At 38.2% G+C, this 18,086-nt stretch overlaps 1 protein-coding gene and 1 non-coding gene across 2 annotated transcripts in view; both read right to left on the reverse strand.

Annotated features, from left to right (window-relative positions):
- The window catches only part of LOC129771861 (breast cancer anti-estrogen resistance protein 1), a 329,735-nt gene extending 326,674 nt beyond the window's left edge, over positions 1-3,061 (reverse strand). The window contains exon 1 of the mRNA XM_055775974.1: positions 2,086-3,061. Coding sequence (XP_055631949.1) covers positions 2,086-2,286 — 201 coding nt within the window. The 5' untranslated portion in view covers positions 2,287-3,061. The remainder of the gene's footprint in view (positions 1-2,085) is intronic.
- A 9,397-nt stretch (positions 3,062-12,458) lies between these two features.
- Positions 12,459-12,547, reverse strand: Trnay-gua (transfer RNA tyrosine (anticodon GUA)). Its single transcript is given in 2 exon segments — positions 12,459-12,494; positions 12,511-12,547. It is a non-coding gene; the product is annotated as a tRNA-Tyr (tRNA).
- Between the last annotated feature and the right edge of the window lie 5,539 nt (positions 12,548-18,086).

Consider the following 18,086-nt stretch of genomic DNA (forward strand, 5'->3'; position numbering starts at 1 on the left):
AATATATAAAATATATTATATAAGGGAAAAGAAACTGGAGACTGTGTATAATCGAGTCCGCCTTGTATTAGAACAGACAAGGCGGCTCTCCTGCGCCATTTTTATGCAAAACACATAACACCGATGGTCTCGTTATCTGTTATTATTATACTATTATAAGCAACAAGAATTTGTATTTGGGATAGAGGAATCATAAGATTTTTTTTTTCAAATTCCCACGAATTTCAACACTCTTTTTTGATTAATTACATTTTTACAACACTAATCATTTAAAAAATCACAACACTGCATTTTTCAGCTTATAACAAATCCACTTTTCATAGTGCATAAAAACAACAACAGTGTGTGTGTGTATGATGAAGCTGATGGATAAAATATACAAATACTCTCGCAAAACCGGCGCGGCTCAGTACATTCATTGCCTCACCGCGGCGGCTTTCGAAGCGCACCGCTGTGTGTAATATACTGCATTCATATTTCACTACCAGCACGGTAGAGCCGCCTAATGTGTTTCAAAAGAAGAGTAGATACTGGAGAGTGGAATAATGGAAAAATAACACTCCTGTCTCCTGGATATTTGACGAACTTCATTCCAACTCGTCTTATGAGTTGGCAGCACCATCACAGTGGAACGCAGTGAAACGTTGTGGGTGTAAACACATGGGTCTTTTAAGCAACTTTGCATACTTGAAATTTAAAAAAATCGACTTCTTTTTGAAAAGGGCCAAAAAATTTCTAGATATTTTGTTCTCCATACAACGGAAGATGGGTACTTTTACATGGAAAAAAGGTTTTCGAACAACAACTTTTTCATGTTTTTCTTTGAAAAATTACTATTAATGTTTGATTTGTAACATTTTTATGTACAATTTATCGCGATTTAGAAGCTCTGCTAACTTTTTTCTATTCAGAAATATGTAATGAACATGTCAAATACGAGAATTGACACACAAAAATGTTACGAGTAAAACATTATTTTTTCAGGTGTCTCGATACAGAAATGCCTTATATTCCAGAAACTATAAAAGATAGAAAGTTGACATCTTCGACGAAAGTTCATATTTTAATGAGATCTAAAACTTTGGTCAATACACTATATCGCCATCTTGACTTTAAACAAAATTAGGATTTTAGAAAGCATGGAAAAGTTGTTGTTAGAAAAACTTTTTCCCTGTAAAAGTGCCAATGTATGAACGACTTGTTGGAAATTGTAAGGGCTATTCATATTTTTTTTCTAATTTAAAAAAAATACGTTTTTGAAAATAAAAATTGAATTTTAATTTTTGAAATAATTTTTTTCAGCGTTTTTTTTTTAAACTTTGGCACTTTCTATGAAAATTTGAATAATTTCCTACAATTGATCTTTTGACTGGAATTTTGTAGGTTTACAGTTTTTGAGTTTAATTTTTTTGTGAAAAATCAAGAAAAAATGGTTGGCCCTTTTTAAAAAGTAATCTAATTCTTTTTTGAATATATCAAGTATACAAAGTTGCTTAAAAGACCCATGTTTTTCATCCACAACGTTTTACTGCTATCTGAGATGATGCTGCCAACGTCCAGTCGAGTTGACATGACATTCGTTATATATTATCTGGAAAATATTACCAGAAATATGGCTGCGCAGACAATTTTTAATACAGTGTACCCAGATATCAAACGGTATTCGATTATCATTACATCTATTTCATTGTCTGCAGGGAAAGTTGAAGACTGGTAATCATCACTTTTCTGAACATTCTAAGAAAACATTATAATTTTTGTTTGCATGTTGATGTTAAGATACACTTCTAACATCCGACGTTACCCTCAAAGTGTCCTTTCCCATTAATATTTCCATTGATTTTCCCTGCGCTCTTATCTACGGCGCATACCATGACCTCCCCAACGCAGACCCACTTCGGATAACGGCAATAATATTGCGAAAAATGTTCAACCATAGAATAACCAACAGAATAACTTTCTGTATCGCTTCACTTTATTTGCGCCTTTGTTCCGTGCTGCGAGAGAACTACTTCCTATCCGTCGATTCTCCGATTCCAAAGATCACAACCGGGACTGATTGGTTTGTTGAAAAATCTCACGTACCTTTTTCGGCGCTGCTGCTGATGATGCCGATGCCACTGACTGTTGCTCATCTCCAGTGTCGGTTATCTCTTTTTGCGAAAAATCATCCCCATCCTGCTCCTGCTCCCCATCGGGAGCCTCATCACCGGCCGGCGAACCGGAACGTGATTCCGGCTCGCTCATCTCCAGCAGAAAATCCAGTGTGGGACGTGATGATCCCATATTCTCCCAAGCGAGGCTAGTTTCGTGCACACACACTCGAACTTGAACCCGTGTATTCACGGTTCACAATTTCTACCTTACACCGTGCAAAATAACACACTTTTCGGACAAACAGCTGATTACATAACTCCATTAACTGTAACTAACTTTAACTCTCTCTCCCCCGCTTTTCGGTGACCTGCCGGAGTTTGGAAACGATTGATGGTGAGAATTGTGATGCACCTTATTCACTTCATTGCCCTATCCCAATCGCACATCAATTAATCACAATCTCGGCATTTGTCGCACTTTACACTGCAGATAACGAATCTAGGCAACAATCCACCAAATTGGACCCGCTTTTGAACCGCCCGAGGAATGTAACACCCACGGTTTTACGATAACGGAGAAAATTCGATACTGCTGGCTGTTGGGGTTCGTTTGCAAACCAGGTCCGGCATCTCGGCTCTCTTTCTCTCGCTCAACTCAACGAACAGCATCCCCGGTAGACCAAGACGCAGAAAGGAATTCAATTCCATTCACAAAAGAACTCTACCGTAAATGAATTAACAAAGGGAGAGAGAGAGAGAACGAACGACTTGGCACCCATTCCACTCTTATGCGGTATTCCGTTCTTCACTTGCACGGCACGATCCTCTTACTACCGTCCGCTTACCCTCCGGGGAAATGTCCTTTCCCGGCGGAAAACTTTTCTCTACTATTTGGATGTGACTCCGCCAGCGAGTCTGGGCTACGCGTGGTTTGTTATCTCACACAGGAAACTGCAGTGCTGGCCGCGACCGTGAAAGGATTTCGGCCTGTGTTCCACTGCTGCGAGGCTGCGATAAAGCGTTACCATTGTATACCTGGAGTGGCTGCTGGATTTGAGTCCGTGTGCGATCTACGCGAGAGAGGAGCGAACTTTTCGTGCCGTGGGTATGACGACATGCGCATCTTCGGAGCTTTTGGGTGGCTTCCATCCCTAGCGACACATACATGCAACAGGCCGTACGGTACCATAGCATGTGGGAGGGGGATGTTTTCCGGCAAAAGATGCTCATTGTGCTGAACTGGGAGCTTTCGAACGTACGCTAGCCCAGCCACCACCGTTCATTGTCGTAAATTCCACAACGCTGTAAGTGGGAGTCGAGGTGCGAAACGCATCACTTGCCGAAGGGTCATATTCAGCGATAGGGAATTATTTATGCGAGCGATAGTCTCGCTGAAAAACAAAGTTCTACGGTTCTACGATTTTCAGAACCTCAATTCTAAAGTAATTGTTTTCTTTGAAGACGTGATAGAAAATCTTAACTCTTCGAATATTATTTTAGAATAATACAGAATCTGAAAATTAACTCTTTAGTAGATTTTTTGCATTTTTGTAGGACTACGTCTTTAATTTTCATATAGGGGGCCATATTACGCAAAATCGTTCTTACGATGTATCTTTTAATATTTTTTTCGTTTAAATCACAATTTCGTGTTACAATTAAACCATTCACACACTAACTCACAGATCAATCCCCTAGAATAAATACGATTGTTTAATTTTTAATTTTTTTCAAATTCCCAGAATTTTTTTTTGTATTTTTGAAAAAAAATCAACAAACAACTCCCAATTATTTACTTTTTATTTGTCTTTCGGGTTCGAATGGAACCGCTCCCTGACAATATTCAAAGAAGCCATAGTAACCATTGAGCCTCAGTGAGAATCAGGTTCTAAAGAATTAAGTGTACCAATTATGGAAGAAATATTTTTTACTTTTTTTTTTTTATTTTTTACTCTATTTTAGTACAAAAGTATACTTTTTCTAGCAGTTTGAACTCTGTTCTTGTAGATTCTCACTGATATTCCGATGATTAATTGACTAAATTGTATAAAAAACTTGTTTGAAAATGTCACTTCCATGTAACCATTATGGTGCTTAGGGAGTGCATTGCCGTGCCAAATTTTCGATAACCGGTTATCCGGTAATGAAAATTTTATTACCGGTAAAACCGGTAAATTAATAGTTCAAAATAAAACCATTATATTGAAGAAACGGTTTTTATTGATAATGTTTGTTTTACAAAAAGTTGGTTAAAGTAATACTTATGGACACCGAGAATGTTAATTTTGTCGCCTTCTAATCTCGATCGGATTTCATTAACAAAGTTTCCAGAAGAGGAAAACGCCCGTTCAAAGTCCAGTACCATTGTCATGTATTTGCCTCTGATCCCTCTTTACGAAAACTCTAGTCCGAGGGGTTTCATCAATTCGTTTATAGACGTTCAGTTTGGGCTGGATGTTGTTGCAATTGTCGTTCAAATTTTTCCTTGATGCTCAACTGTTTTGCAGGTTCCGCATCGCCCAGTGGATCTTTTTTCCTCCTGTTGTTCAGCTACAGAATGTGCCGGTGAGAGATGTGTTGGCTCGGTTAGACCTTGATTACATGTCCCAAATATATGTCTTCCTAAAAGTTATCGATCTTCGTGTGCGATTGTCCTTATATCCTTATTTTCTCCTTTTCCTTTTCCTTCGCGAGAAATAAAATCCCTTCTTACTAACAATACAATAAGGTGAAATGAAAATACATATTATATATAAGATTAGAATTAGAATTAATGAAAAATGTTTATATAAATATACTTGTATCAATACAGATAGGAGTTTGGCCCCTTTAAACTTATGTAACTGAGCCTGTAAAAATAAACGATTTCATAAACAAAAAATCATCAAATTTGATCAATTCAGGATCAATTTCAAATCAGGGTTGCCATAAAAAAAATGTGTTTTCGACCTGAAAAACTTTTTTTATCTTAAATCTTTTCCAGAAAATCTGTATGTATTTATTATTATTTTAAGTATTATTTTTAGCCATAATTGGAGCTTCAGTTATTATACGATGTTGAAGGTAACCGCGTAGCGCTAGTAAACATATACAGGGTTTTCCATTTCGGGCTTCCGAAAGTATACAGCCCTGCGCTGACAACCGTTTGACATAGCTGTCAACCAAAGCGTCATATCGTTAGTTGAATGTCTACCATTTTACAATATGGATCGTTTAAGCATCGCACAACGTGTTAATTTTGTTAAATTATACTATAAAAATCATGAAAACCCGGCAAATGTTTTTCGAGCATTACGGACGGATTTTGGTCGTCATGGACGGATTTTGGTCGTCATGGACGGCACACAATCGCTAATGTAGTGCGTAAATTCGAACAAACTGGATCCGTAGCGGATATTGTGAAACCTGTGCATCATCGTAATGTGCGTTCGGCCGAAAATATTGCTGCTGTTGCTGCCAGTGTGGAGGATGTCCCGAATGTTTCGATTCCACGGCGTGCTCACCAATTGGGCTTGTCAAACACATCATTTTGCATTTGGACTTGCACCTACATCCATATAATGTCCAACTGGTACAAAGATTAGAGCGTAGTGACCATGGAATGCGTCGGGCATACGTCGATTGGGTGAACGAACAACAGCAGCTGAATTTTCGCATCAAATTTTCTTCAGCGATGAGGCACATTTCGAGCTCGGTGGCTATGTGAACACCCAAAATTTCCGTATATGGGGCTCAGAAAATCCACACGTGGTTGTTGAGAGGCCATTGCACCCGCTAAAAGTCACTGTTTGGTGGTGTTTGGAGTCATCGGACCGTATTTCGTTGAAAATGAGGACGGCGAGACGGTAACTGTGAATGGTGAGCGCTATGGCCGCAGGTTAACCGATTTTTTTTGCCACAAATTGAAGATATGGATACGGATGACATGTGGTTTCAGCAGGACGGCGCCACGTGCCACACAACACAACCGAACATGGCCATATTGCGAACGAAATTTGAGGGACGCATAATTTCAGGTTTTTGTGATACCAATTGGCCGTCCAGATAATGCGATTTGAACCCGCTAGACTTTTTTTTGTGGGGTTATGCGATTGCTCCGTGTTAAAGAAACGCCTTGCAATCTGAACAAATGTTTGGAAAATTAAAAGTTCTCACTACAACGCCATTTAAAAACATTTGGCAATTTTATAATTATCTTTACAGTATTAGATGATTAGGGAGTGTTCAAATCGATTGCAATATATATCGACATCGCGTAAATTCATCAAGAAATTACTTAGAAATAAGCTCTCGAAATGGAGAGTTTCCGTGAAGTGATCGGAAAAAATTATTCAAATTCATTGAATAAAAATAATTCTTGTATAAAATTGGAACCTTATCTTTAAAAATCTGTAAATTCTGTATGAAATCCTGAAAATCTGTAATATGTATCTACAGATTCTTGGTTTTAAAAATTCTAAAAAATCTGTTTCAAATGCCTGCTTGATCAATGTAGTCCGTGAGATTTGATAGAAGACATCAAATTATTTCATAATTATTCATTGTATTTATTATTTATAGCTTACATGGTTTCGGGACCAAGCGCGCTATATATTTTTATATTTTTTCTTGAAAGCTGAGAATTTTTTACATAACATATCTCGAAACCAGAGAGGCGTTTTTTTTTTGTTTTTAAGCCATGATTTTTCAAAGTTAACCATAACGATTTCGTAATTATTCATTTTATTTATTATTCATCATTCATCATTCATTCATTACTTATCATAATCTCTTTGTTTCGCAAGTCTAATGAAAAGATCAGCTAATTGGCTTTAATTTGATATGTCGTTCATTCTAAATCGGCTCAGTAGTTCAAAAGTTATGATTTTTCTAAAAAAGTCTTTTTTTTTTAAATTGGAAAATTTTTATTTTTTTTTAACCACATTAAAGCGATTCACCTGGTCTTTTTTGAAAAAAATACCTGCAGAAAATTCGAATTCTGCTCTCGTTATTATTGATTGTATTCGTTTTTTTATTGTTTTCATAGTATCGGGACCTAAGGCGCTATATTTTTTATATTTTTTCTGGGAAGCTGAGGATTTTTTACATAACACATAAGACTGTTGATCTACTGGACCGATTCAGATCGACAAATAAAATTAAAGCCAAATAGATAGTCTTTCTTGAAAAATATTAGACTTGCGAAAAAAATAGATTTTTATTTCGTAATTATTTATTGTATTAGTTTTTTATAGTTTACATGGTTTCGGGACCAACAGTGTTATATTTTTAATATTTTTTCGTGAAAGCTGAGGTATCTTAAAAAAATAATATCTCAAAAACATAAAAAGTAGCATCTCTGATATCGAGATATGTTATGTAAAAAAAATCCTCAGTTTTCAAGAAAAAACATTAAAAAATATGGCACCCTCTAATCCAAAGCCATGAAAACAATAATAAACGACTACAATCAATGATTGCGAAAGTTATATCCATTTTTACGCAATCTCAATATTTCTTAATAAAGGGCTAGCTCATTTGGCTTCAATTTGATACGTCGATCATCTAAATCGGTTCAGTGGTTCAAAAGTTATGAATTTTCGAAAAAAAAGTCATTTTTGGGAAAAAGTGTAAAAAATTGGTTTTTGGACCACCCTAAAATGGAAATGGGCACCCAAATAAAAAAACAAAAAATACGAGTCTAATGTTTTGCGATATGGAACAAAATTACCATTTTTGACGAAAATCTGAGAATCACTATATCGGTTTGGTTCTCAGATTTCCGTGAAAATTTGAAAATATCATCTGAATCGTTCCAGTTTTGAGTTTTTGTAGTGGAAAATAGGGGGAAAATTATTTTTTCGAACCATCGTCGGTAAAAATTTGAAAAATCCTATCTCAAAAACGAAAACTCTGATATCGAGAAATGTTATGTAAAAAATCCTCAGCTTTCAAGAAAAAATATAAAAATTTCTAGAAAAAATATCAAAATTATCTAGTCCGAAGCCATGAAAACAATAAAAAACGGCTACAATAAAGAACATAATTACCACTTCTGACGAAAATCTTAGAACCACTATATCGGTTTGACATGGAATGGCAGTATATATGGGTGGATAAACTTTTTTTGCATGTTTTACTTTTTTTTCAAGTTCCTCCCGACGTATTTCATTAACACTCAATCGCATTTGATTAGAAAATGATAAAAACGGTCAAAATATATAAAACAAATACAAATAACTAAATAATTATTCCAGTTTGCAAACGAAAAATAGAACATATGAAAATTCTAAACAACAAAAGTAGATAAACTGTTCTGTAGTCCTACGTCTCTCTGGTTAGTCTCCAACATTAGACACTCGTCTTTTTTGTACTTTATACTAATTGAACATAAAAAAAAGACATGATTTCTTCGATGAAAATCAACTCGATTAACACGTATTCCTATTTGACTAAATTCTGATCGTAACACTCTTTGTCATAACTGAGCCTTTTGGTGCTTTCTTGGAAATTTTAAATCGCGTTCTCCAGAAGGAAAAATGATAATTTGATGTTATCTACCAATTGCGATGATCTACTATAATAACTTAAAAAAATAAGAAAAGGCAGTTATCAGAGCTACTTTTTATTCCATGACAAATAAACTTATTGCAAAGACCTCTGTATAGTCAGCTTGTATTGGCCTCCGAGAGCTGCGGTTAGCCGCAAGCAACTTGTTGACATGTGCTCACTCCTTCCTGAGCCACGATTAATCTTGGGAGACTTCAACTCTCACGGAACTGCCTGGGGGGAACCGTACGACGATAATCGTTCATCGTTGATATATGACCTTTGTAACAGCTTCAATATGACCGTTTTGAATACTGGGGAAACAACACGTGTACCTAAACCTCCTGCTAACCCAAGTGCTCTTGACCTCTCGCTTTGCTCGAATTCACTATCGTTAGATTGCAAGTGGAATGTAATCCAGGACCCCAACGGTAGTGATCACTTGCCAATCAAAATTTCCATCACCACTGGGTCGAATTCTTCTGAATCTATAAACATGGCATATGACCTCACAAGACACATTGACGGGAAAAAATATGCGGACGCGATTGCTCTAGCCATCAATTCCAGAGATGGTTTGCCTCCATTGGAGGAGTATAACTTCGTTTCTCGTTTGATCTATGACAGCGCGGTTCGCGCTCAAACGAAACCCATCCCAGGTTCCACTATTCGTCGAAGGCCTCCCAATCCATGGTGGAATGGCCAGTGTTCCAAGCTTTATGGAGATAAATCGAATGCATTTAAAGCTTTTCGGAAAAGTGGAACCATTGAGAATTTTCAAACGTATTTGGACCTTGAAAATCAATTTAAAAACTTGATCAAAGGGAAAACACGTGCTTATTGGCGAAATTTCGTGGGAGGTTTATCACGAGAAACGTCAATGAAAAAATTATGGAAAGTGGCTCGAAACATGAGAAATCGCTCTTCATCCAATGAAAGCGAGGAATATTCACATCGATGGATTTTTAATTTTGCACGAAAGGTTTGTCCCGATTCCGCTCCAGTGCAAAGAATTATTCGAGATATACCACAAGATAGGTGCTTGTGGTATATCTTGATTCCGAGTTTTCGATGGTAGAATTCTCTCTTGCTCTCCTTTCATGTAACAATTCTGCTCCGGGATCGGATAGAATTAAGTTTAACTTGCTGAAAAATCTCCCTGATGTGGCGAAACATCGCTTGTTGAACTTATTCAATCGGTTTCTGGAGCATAATATTGTTCCAGATGATTGGAGACAAGTACGAGTTATAGCTATTCAAAAACCCGGAAAACCCGCGTCCGACTTCAATTCGTACCGCCCAATAGCAATGCTGTCTTGTATACGGAAATTGTTGGAGAAAATGATCTTGTTTCGCCTTGATCGATGGGTTGAAACGAATGGCCTACTCTCAGATACACAATATGGGTTCCGCAGGGGCAAGGGGACGAATGATTGTCTTGCGTTGCTTTCTTCAGAAATTCAAATGGCTTACGCCGAAAAAAAACAAATGGCTTCAGTATTCTTGGACATAAAGGGGGCCTTTGATTCTGTTTCAATAGAGGTTTTGTCAGACAAATTACAATCTCGGGGTCTGCCGCCTCTATTGAATAATATGTTATATAACTTGCTTTGTGAGAAACATTTGAACTTTTCTCACGGAGATTCGGCAGTAAGTCGGGTCTCTTACATGGGACTCCCCCAGGGCTCATGTTTAAGCCCCCTTTTGTACAACTTCTACGTAAGCGACATTGACAATTGCCTTACACAAAATTGCAGCCTAAGAAAACTTGCAGATGATGGAGTGGTGTCTGTCGTAGGATCAAACGAATCCGACCTGCAAGAATCCTTACAAGATACTTTGAACAATTTTTCAACCTGGGCCATTGGGCTAGGGATCGAATTCTCCACGGAGAAAACAGAGATGGTGGTTTTTTCTAGGAAGCATAAACCAGCAAAACCAAAGCTTCAACTTTTGGGTAAACCGATCACTCATGCTATGTCATTCAAGTATCTTGGGGTCTGGTTCGACTCTAAATGTACTTGGGGGGCCCATATTAGGTATCTGAGTAAAAAATGTCAACAAAGAATAAACTTTCTCCGTACAATTACCGGCACATGGTGGGGAGCCCATCCCGAAGATCTTATAATGTTGTATCGAACAACTATTCTCTGAGTGATGGAGTATGGCAGTTTCTGTTTTCAATCAGCTGCCAAAACACACCTCATTAAACTCGAGCGAAATCAGTATCTTTGTCTCCGTATTGCGTTAGGATGTATGCCCTCAACGCATACCATGAGTCTCGAGGTTTTGGCAGGCCTACTCCCACTAAAAGATCGCTTCAATTTATTATCTCTTCGGTTCCTCATCCGGTGTAAGGTTATGAACCCATTAGTGATCGGAAATTTTGAGCAGCTGATCGAGCTAAATTTTCATTCTGGATTCATGAGCTCATAACATGAATTCGTCTCCATGCAGGTTAATCCTTCTTCGTATATTCCCAACCGTGTTTGTTTTCCTGACTACATCAATTCCTATGTGCATTTTGATCTGTCCATGAAGCAGGATATCCATGGAACATCAGATTATCTTCGATCGAGGATCGTTCCAACGATCTTCGATGCAAACTATGGGGATATCAATTGTGATAATATGTACTTTACTGATGGGTCCTCTATGAATGAGTCCACAGGATTTGGAGTGTTCAACGAATTTTTTAGCACCTCACACAGTCTTCAGAATCCTTGCTCAGTGTATATTGCTGAATTGGCAGCGATACACTGGGCGCTGGACAGCGTCGCCTCACGACCTGTTGAACACTATTACATTGTAACGGATAGTCTTAGCTCTGTCGAAGCTATCCGTTCAGTGAGGCCGGAAAAGCACTCGCCGTACACCCTTGAGAGAATACGAGAAATTTTGAGTGCTTTATCCAGACGCTGTTATGTCATTACCTTTGTCTGGGTCCCTTCACATTGCTCAATTCCGGGTAATGAGAGGGCTGACTCATTAGCAAAGGTAGGTGCAATTGAAGGCGATATTTATCAGCGTCAAATCGCCTTCAATGAATTTTATTCTTTAGTCCGCAAAAATACCATAGTTAACTGGCAACGCAAATGGAACGAAGATGAATTGGGTCGGTGGCCACTCAATTATCCCTAAGGTTAGCCTCAAACCATGGTTCAAAAGTCTGGACTTGAGTCGGGACTTTATTCGCATCTTCTCCCGACTCATGTCCAATCACTGTTCGTTAGATGCGCTACTCTTTCGTTTTGATCTCGCCGACAACAATCTTTGAGTTTGTGGCCAAGGTTACCACGACATCGAGCACGTTGTTTGGTCGTGCGAGCTGTATCTTGTCGCCAGATCGAATTTAGTAGTCACCCTTCGGGCCCGAGGAAGGCATCCCATGGTGCCGGTGAGAGACGTGTTGGCTCGGTTAGACCTTGATTACATGTCCCAAATATATGTATTCCTTAAAGCTATCGATCTTCGTGTGTGATTGTCCTTATACCCTTAGTTTTTCCTTTTCCTTTTCCTTTGTGAGAGATCGGATCTCTTCTTAAGAATAAGATGAAATGTAAATACATATTAGATATAAGATAGGTTTAAGAATTGAGTGTGATGAGTGTGATTGAGAGTGTGAGTGTGATCATTGTCAACATATCCTCATATCCCCTCCTTTTCCTGAAGAAAATATGTCACCCTTCTAAACTCGAGTTGACCGCGAGTAATCGGTTTCCTATATTATTAACATGTAACCTATGTAACTGAGCCTGTAAAAATAAACGATTTAAATAAAAAAAAAATAAACTTATGTGAATATGATCGCCCTCATAACAAAAAGAACATATTTCCTTCGAACCGGATTTGAACCAGTGACCTATGGATTACTGAATTATGCACTCTACAGTCCACCGCTCTACCAACTGAGCTATCGAAGGTGAGTTGTTGAGTTATGTTTCTGATCGCAATATAAAAACTCGCTCAGCAGGGTAAACATGTTTGCTTACTTCATAGTACAAACAGCTGGAGAAAGGAAAACCAAAACAAACGGCTACGAATGCGGCTACCGTTAGGAGTGTTGCAGTGAGCGGTCAGCATAAATTCAGTTAAAAATAAGTGAAACGATAACGACGGTTTTCGCTGAAAAAAAGGGGCAAAACTGCTTGAAATTTTGCTCTGATTTCTACAAAGTAATTGTTTCCAAAAAATTAACAGATTATAATTGTACTAAATGACGCACTTTTTAGGAAATAGAAAGAGAGACAAAAAATGATTAGAACTGTTTTTAACACCTTGAAACCATTTTCATGTTAATATTCTACGGTTGCGTTCCGATTATACTTCTGATGATTGTTCTAGGGACCTGATCGGTGTATTATATAACGTTCATCATCACCAACGTGGATTGGTATATTTCATTGTTGAGATCTTTAAGAAACCTTATTCACAATATCATATCATTCCTTTCATTAGAATTTAAATGTCCGTCGATTGCGTGAGACCAAAGGATAAAGTCATAACAATGGTTCATCGTTTTGTAGAGTATTTTGAAATAATATTATCTGAAGGTTTTTAAAACATTCCGTTGGATTTTCCAGCATTGTTTTGATACTCATTTTGTCTGCTTTGAATAAAACTTAAAAAAAACTGCTGATAAATAAAGGTCCAACTTCAATTCGTAAACATAACAAGAATGTCAATATAATTGTTTTGAAGTATTATGCAGCCTAACCCTGAAGCATGGTTTTTTTTGGTGTTGTTTTTGCATTCGTTGTCATCTCAATAAAGCTATCGACCATTCGTTCGTCCATTCTGCTGCCATCTGTAGAAGTAGAAAAAACTAAAAATAAACACAATCAACCGATTCAGTGCATCCGGTACCGATACTTTTGTCACCATTTTTGTACCATCCAAGTGGCAGTTATGGACATATCAAGATGTTTCCTCTCCCATATCCAGAGCTCCAACAGTCAACAGTCCACCACTGATAGCCCCAAAACGACACGAACAAGAAATTCACCTTCATCGTTATCGCGGCTGTTGAACTCCTTCCCATATTCCGGTTGGGGGGAAGAGGAGTCTCTCCTTCGCTCTGTCCTTGATTACAAGGCACATTCCGTGGTCGCTGCGATTTCACTTGACGATCGCTTCTTGGCATGTTTTTGCAGCATTTCTCTACCTTTTATCACTCGCGCGACGATTCGTCATGGTTTGAGCTCTGACAGTAATTTGATTTCACGTTGTGCGGCACAAATGACGTTATCAGACAAAGCGGAGACAAGATGTTGTCGAACGTTTGCCGAAAAGGGGGAAGAATTTCAATAAAAGAGGGGGGAAATCACCCACTTTCCATTGTGAGGGAAAAATCAAGAGCTGCGGAACTTTTTTGTTTTGCGAATTGACGAATCGCATAAATTGTCACTAGAAAGGGACAGCATTGAAATCTGAGAATAATTGTGGGAGTGATTAAGAGTGACTGGGCTGTGATTCTGGATCCATTTAACGCAAACCCCGGATGCAGCAACGTCAATCGTCCAATCGTCCGCTTGCCCCAATTTCAATGTGGCAACTTCAACCTAACCATATGTACACAAATACCTTCTAAGGAAGGAAAGTTATCTGCCAATGCTGTATTTTCCTTGATTAGGTTAATTGTGTTTCCATGTTGGCCCATTTAGCTCTCCATTCATTTCCCCCGGAATGTGTGGTTTGTCGGAAGGGAATGATTTTATGAAGGAGTTCGAATACTGTAGCTTGCACAAATTCCGACAGTGACATGTTTCACTAACGTAGGGTTATTGTAAGGGACATTAAAATATCAAAGTGGGCAAACTTTATCGTCAATATATTCCCAACTCGAAATTTTATGGGAAATTCCCAACGGGTTTTCAACTATGATTGAGACATGATTCATTTGCCATATGCATGCCAGCTCTGTCGTGCAATTGATACATCATTTGCGGAAATATATGAAAGCAGAACGAGTTTTTTCTCGGTTCTTTTGCTTGCTCTACTCTGACACCCCTAAGGAGATGAAGTGCAATCACCTCTCATAAAATCATCATTGGAGGATACTTATGTTTGTGGAGCACTCAAGCGACTAAGCAACTAATGAAATCTGTTTGATCAAGATGATGTAATCCCTTTTGAGGCTTATGGTATTGAAAGTAGAGTTCCACTTGCATCAAACAATTCTAACAAAACAGCTATTGCTGTTGAAGTTTCTAGAATAACTAATCGTGACGAACATCGCTTGTTTTACAATTTACATCATCGAATGAGTCTAAATGAGTCAGTCGCTAACAAGCAAGAGCTGAAGCAGGCAACAAAATACTGGTTTAACTGCAGTTTCGTCGCACTGTTCATGCGGGTATATTGAGAGGAAAGCATTCCTTCTAGAGATGGGCAAACCGTTCACGAACGGTACGAAAGAACTAGTTCGCCGAAAAGAGAGGACGAACGGTCGTTCTTTTCCAAAGTACGGTCGTTCTTCTCACGAACTGATTGCGAGCGAACAGTTTGTGAACGAACTGATTCCGAAAGAACGGTTTGCGAGTGAACTGTTTGTGAACGAACTGATTCAGAACGAACTGTTTGCGAGTGAACTGTATGGGAAAGAACTGTTTGAGAAAGAACTGATTGAGAGTGAACTGTTTGGGAACGAATTGTTTGAGAACGAAGTGTTGGTGGAACTTTTTGCGAACGAACGAGTGCAGCTGAACTGATTTGCGCTGGACGGAATGGATCGATATAACGAGAACGCTTATAAGAACAACTTTATTTTGTTAATGTATACTCAATTTTGGGTTAAAAATTTCAAATTTTTAAAATTTTCATAATTTTAAAGGCAAAACTATATATTTTCAATTCTATGTATTCTTTCAATTCTGCGTAACATTCATATACTTCCTGATTATCAGAAAAAAATCTGGGGAAGCTGGAAAATCTTATAGTGTGGGCAAGTTGAGAAAAAAGTTTTTTCGTTGCTTTCAATCCATTGTTTGGCATATTGCGTGTACGTGTTATCGTGATTGTTCGTATGATTGATTGTTAGTGAAAATCGCTGCTGAATATTTTCTCTGAATGAACATTATGAAATATGATCTCACATGGAACCTGTATGTTGTTCAAACAGAAAATACAAAAAATTGCACATATTTATTACATATATTTTCGTCAGCCGATAAACATATTTTCACATACAGTTTGCGACTTTTAAAGTAGAAGCCACTAAATTTCATTCTATGTATTCTATGTTGTTCGTTAAACCGCTGAATGAAAGAGCTAAAGGACGGTTCGAAATAACTGATTCACTTAGATGAACGGTTAGTGACTGAACCGTTCATCAAAGTGAACTGTTTTGCCTATCTCTAATTCCTCCACTTCACGATAAGTAATTCTTGAATTACAACGAACTTCTGTTAGGATTCAATCCTCTTAACGCTTCTTCGTTGATGAGCAATTCCAAATGAAATCGACATATGACAAAACATGAGTATTTTTGATTCGAATGAAAGTTTGTATTTCGTTTGGGTTGGAGAAAATATGAGTTGTACACAGCATGTGGGAATTTTTTGACTCAAGTGTAACTTTTGATAGGGCGTATCGATTTTAGTAAGAGAAATCTTGGACAATTTATATCTCAAAAACTATGAGTCCTACCGAAATAGTGTCTTAGAAATAGAAATAGTTATAGAGTATTGATATCCAAACGTGAAAAAATATATACTGAGAAAATATAATTAGTACTTTACAAAAAAAAAACTTTATTTTGCAATATCTAAAATAAATATTCTTTGATTTTTTTCATATAAAATAAAAGTCATGTAGAAAATTTAAAAAATTTAAAAATTAAAAAAAAATTCGACGAGCTTTGTGGAACATCAAATTTTTATGAATTTTCGAAAACTTCGAATTTTTATAATTTTCATTTTTAGCCACAAATTATGAATCCTGACGTGGTTTAAAACAAAAAAGCTCCTTCTAAATGCAGCCATTCTCGAGATATTAAAAAAAATCTAATTTATTGTCTCTTTTATAGTAAATAAGCTCTGAGGGGTTGAGTGGTTGGAGAGTTAATGGATTGAAGAGTGGGGAGGTTGAGTGGGAGTTGGGGAGTTGGAGAGCCGACACTGCTCAGGTCTAGTTGAGGGCTTGATCGTGTACTAGTGTATACACGCGCGGTCATTTTCTCAAGTGCAGCGGATGGTTGGGATGATCATGGAGGTGGAGCGGTGTTTTTCGGGGCACGATTGTGAGGGATGTCGCTGTATGGCCGGAGGGATTGATGGTTTTTCGGTCTTTTGGGGGTACATACAGATGTACAGTGGGCCAACGGATGGTTTTTGGATTGCACTCGGTTTTTGTGTTGCGCGGATTGTGGAAATGAAGAACTTAACTGTTAAGTCCATGCGGTACGGGGGTTGGGTGTGATCTGTCCGTTGGTTTGTTGGGTGTCTTTGCGCATTCCCGGGAGATCGGGGGGCTTTTGGTCCTTTTGGTTGTCTGGTGATGTCTTTCACTGTCGTGTTTTGGGGGGTGCGGTTCTGTTTCCGTGTTTGTCTTGGTTGTCTGTGGTATTTGGGAGGGTAGTTGGATTTGAGTGGCTTTCGTTCTTTGGTTCCTCAGTTCTTCAATTTTTGATTCCTCTGTTGTTGGGTCCTTTCATTCTTCAATTTGTCGATGCTTTGAATATATATTTTTGAATTTAGTGTGTCTATCCTTCTTTGATTGCCCAGGGATGGTCCATCTTCCCCACGATTGGATGTGTGCGGGGAGTGCGCGTTGAATGGCAGATGGGTCGCCGCTCCTGTTTGTTTGTCTCTCGGTGACCTTTTCAGATTTCCCGGAGATGGCTGTCTGTCGTCACAATTGTATTCATATAAGGAGTACGCGCGATGAAATCCGACCAATTTTAGAAGAGTTCTCCCTGTGACCTTCTCAGGTTGCCTAAAGATAGACCTCTTTCGCCGTGATTGGAGTTATATAAGGAGTACACGAGTTGAATAAGATATCGTTGCTCCGATTAATTTTAGAGAAGCTCTCTCGGACCTTCTCAAATTGCACAAGGATAGCTCTACTTTGTCGCGATTGGATTTATATAGTGAGTGCACGCGTTGGATAACTCAAAACTAATGGATGATTTTCGGAATTCCATTTCGTCGAGTGATCAAGAGTTTGCGCTTAGATAATCACATCACTTACCGCAGTGAATCCTGATTTTTTTTTAACCATTCCCACTAACAACTATCCCTTCCATGATAAACGCAAGGGAACCACGCTATAGAGGCGACCCTTTTGGCCTTCGGGCGGCGAATATCATACTAACATTCCTTACCTTCCCCTGGTGACTGTAAGGACGTGGCCGGCGTCGTTATTGACCATTTAAAGCTCGAATCACCGAAAATTGCTCAACGAGAATGATTTGCTAGTCCTGTGTGTTCTTTGTGCAATTTGGTTGGTTCAGGTCAATCACGC

Source organism: Toxorhynchites rutilus, chromosome 2 (assembly GCF_029784135.1).
Source record: "Toxorhynchites rutilus septentrionalis strain SRP chromosome 2, ASM2978413v1, whole genome shotgun sequence".
NCBI lineage: Eukaryota > Metazoa > Arthropoda > Insecta > Diptera > Culicidae > Toxorhynchites > Toxorhynchites rutilus.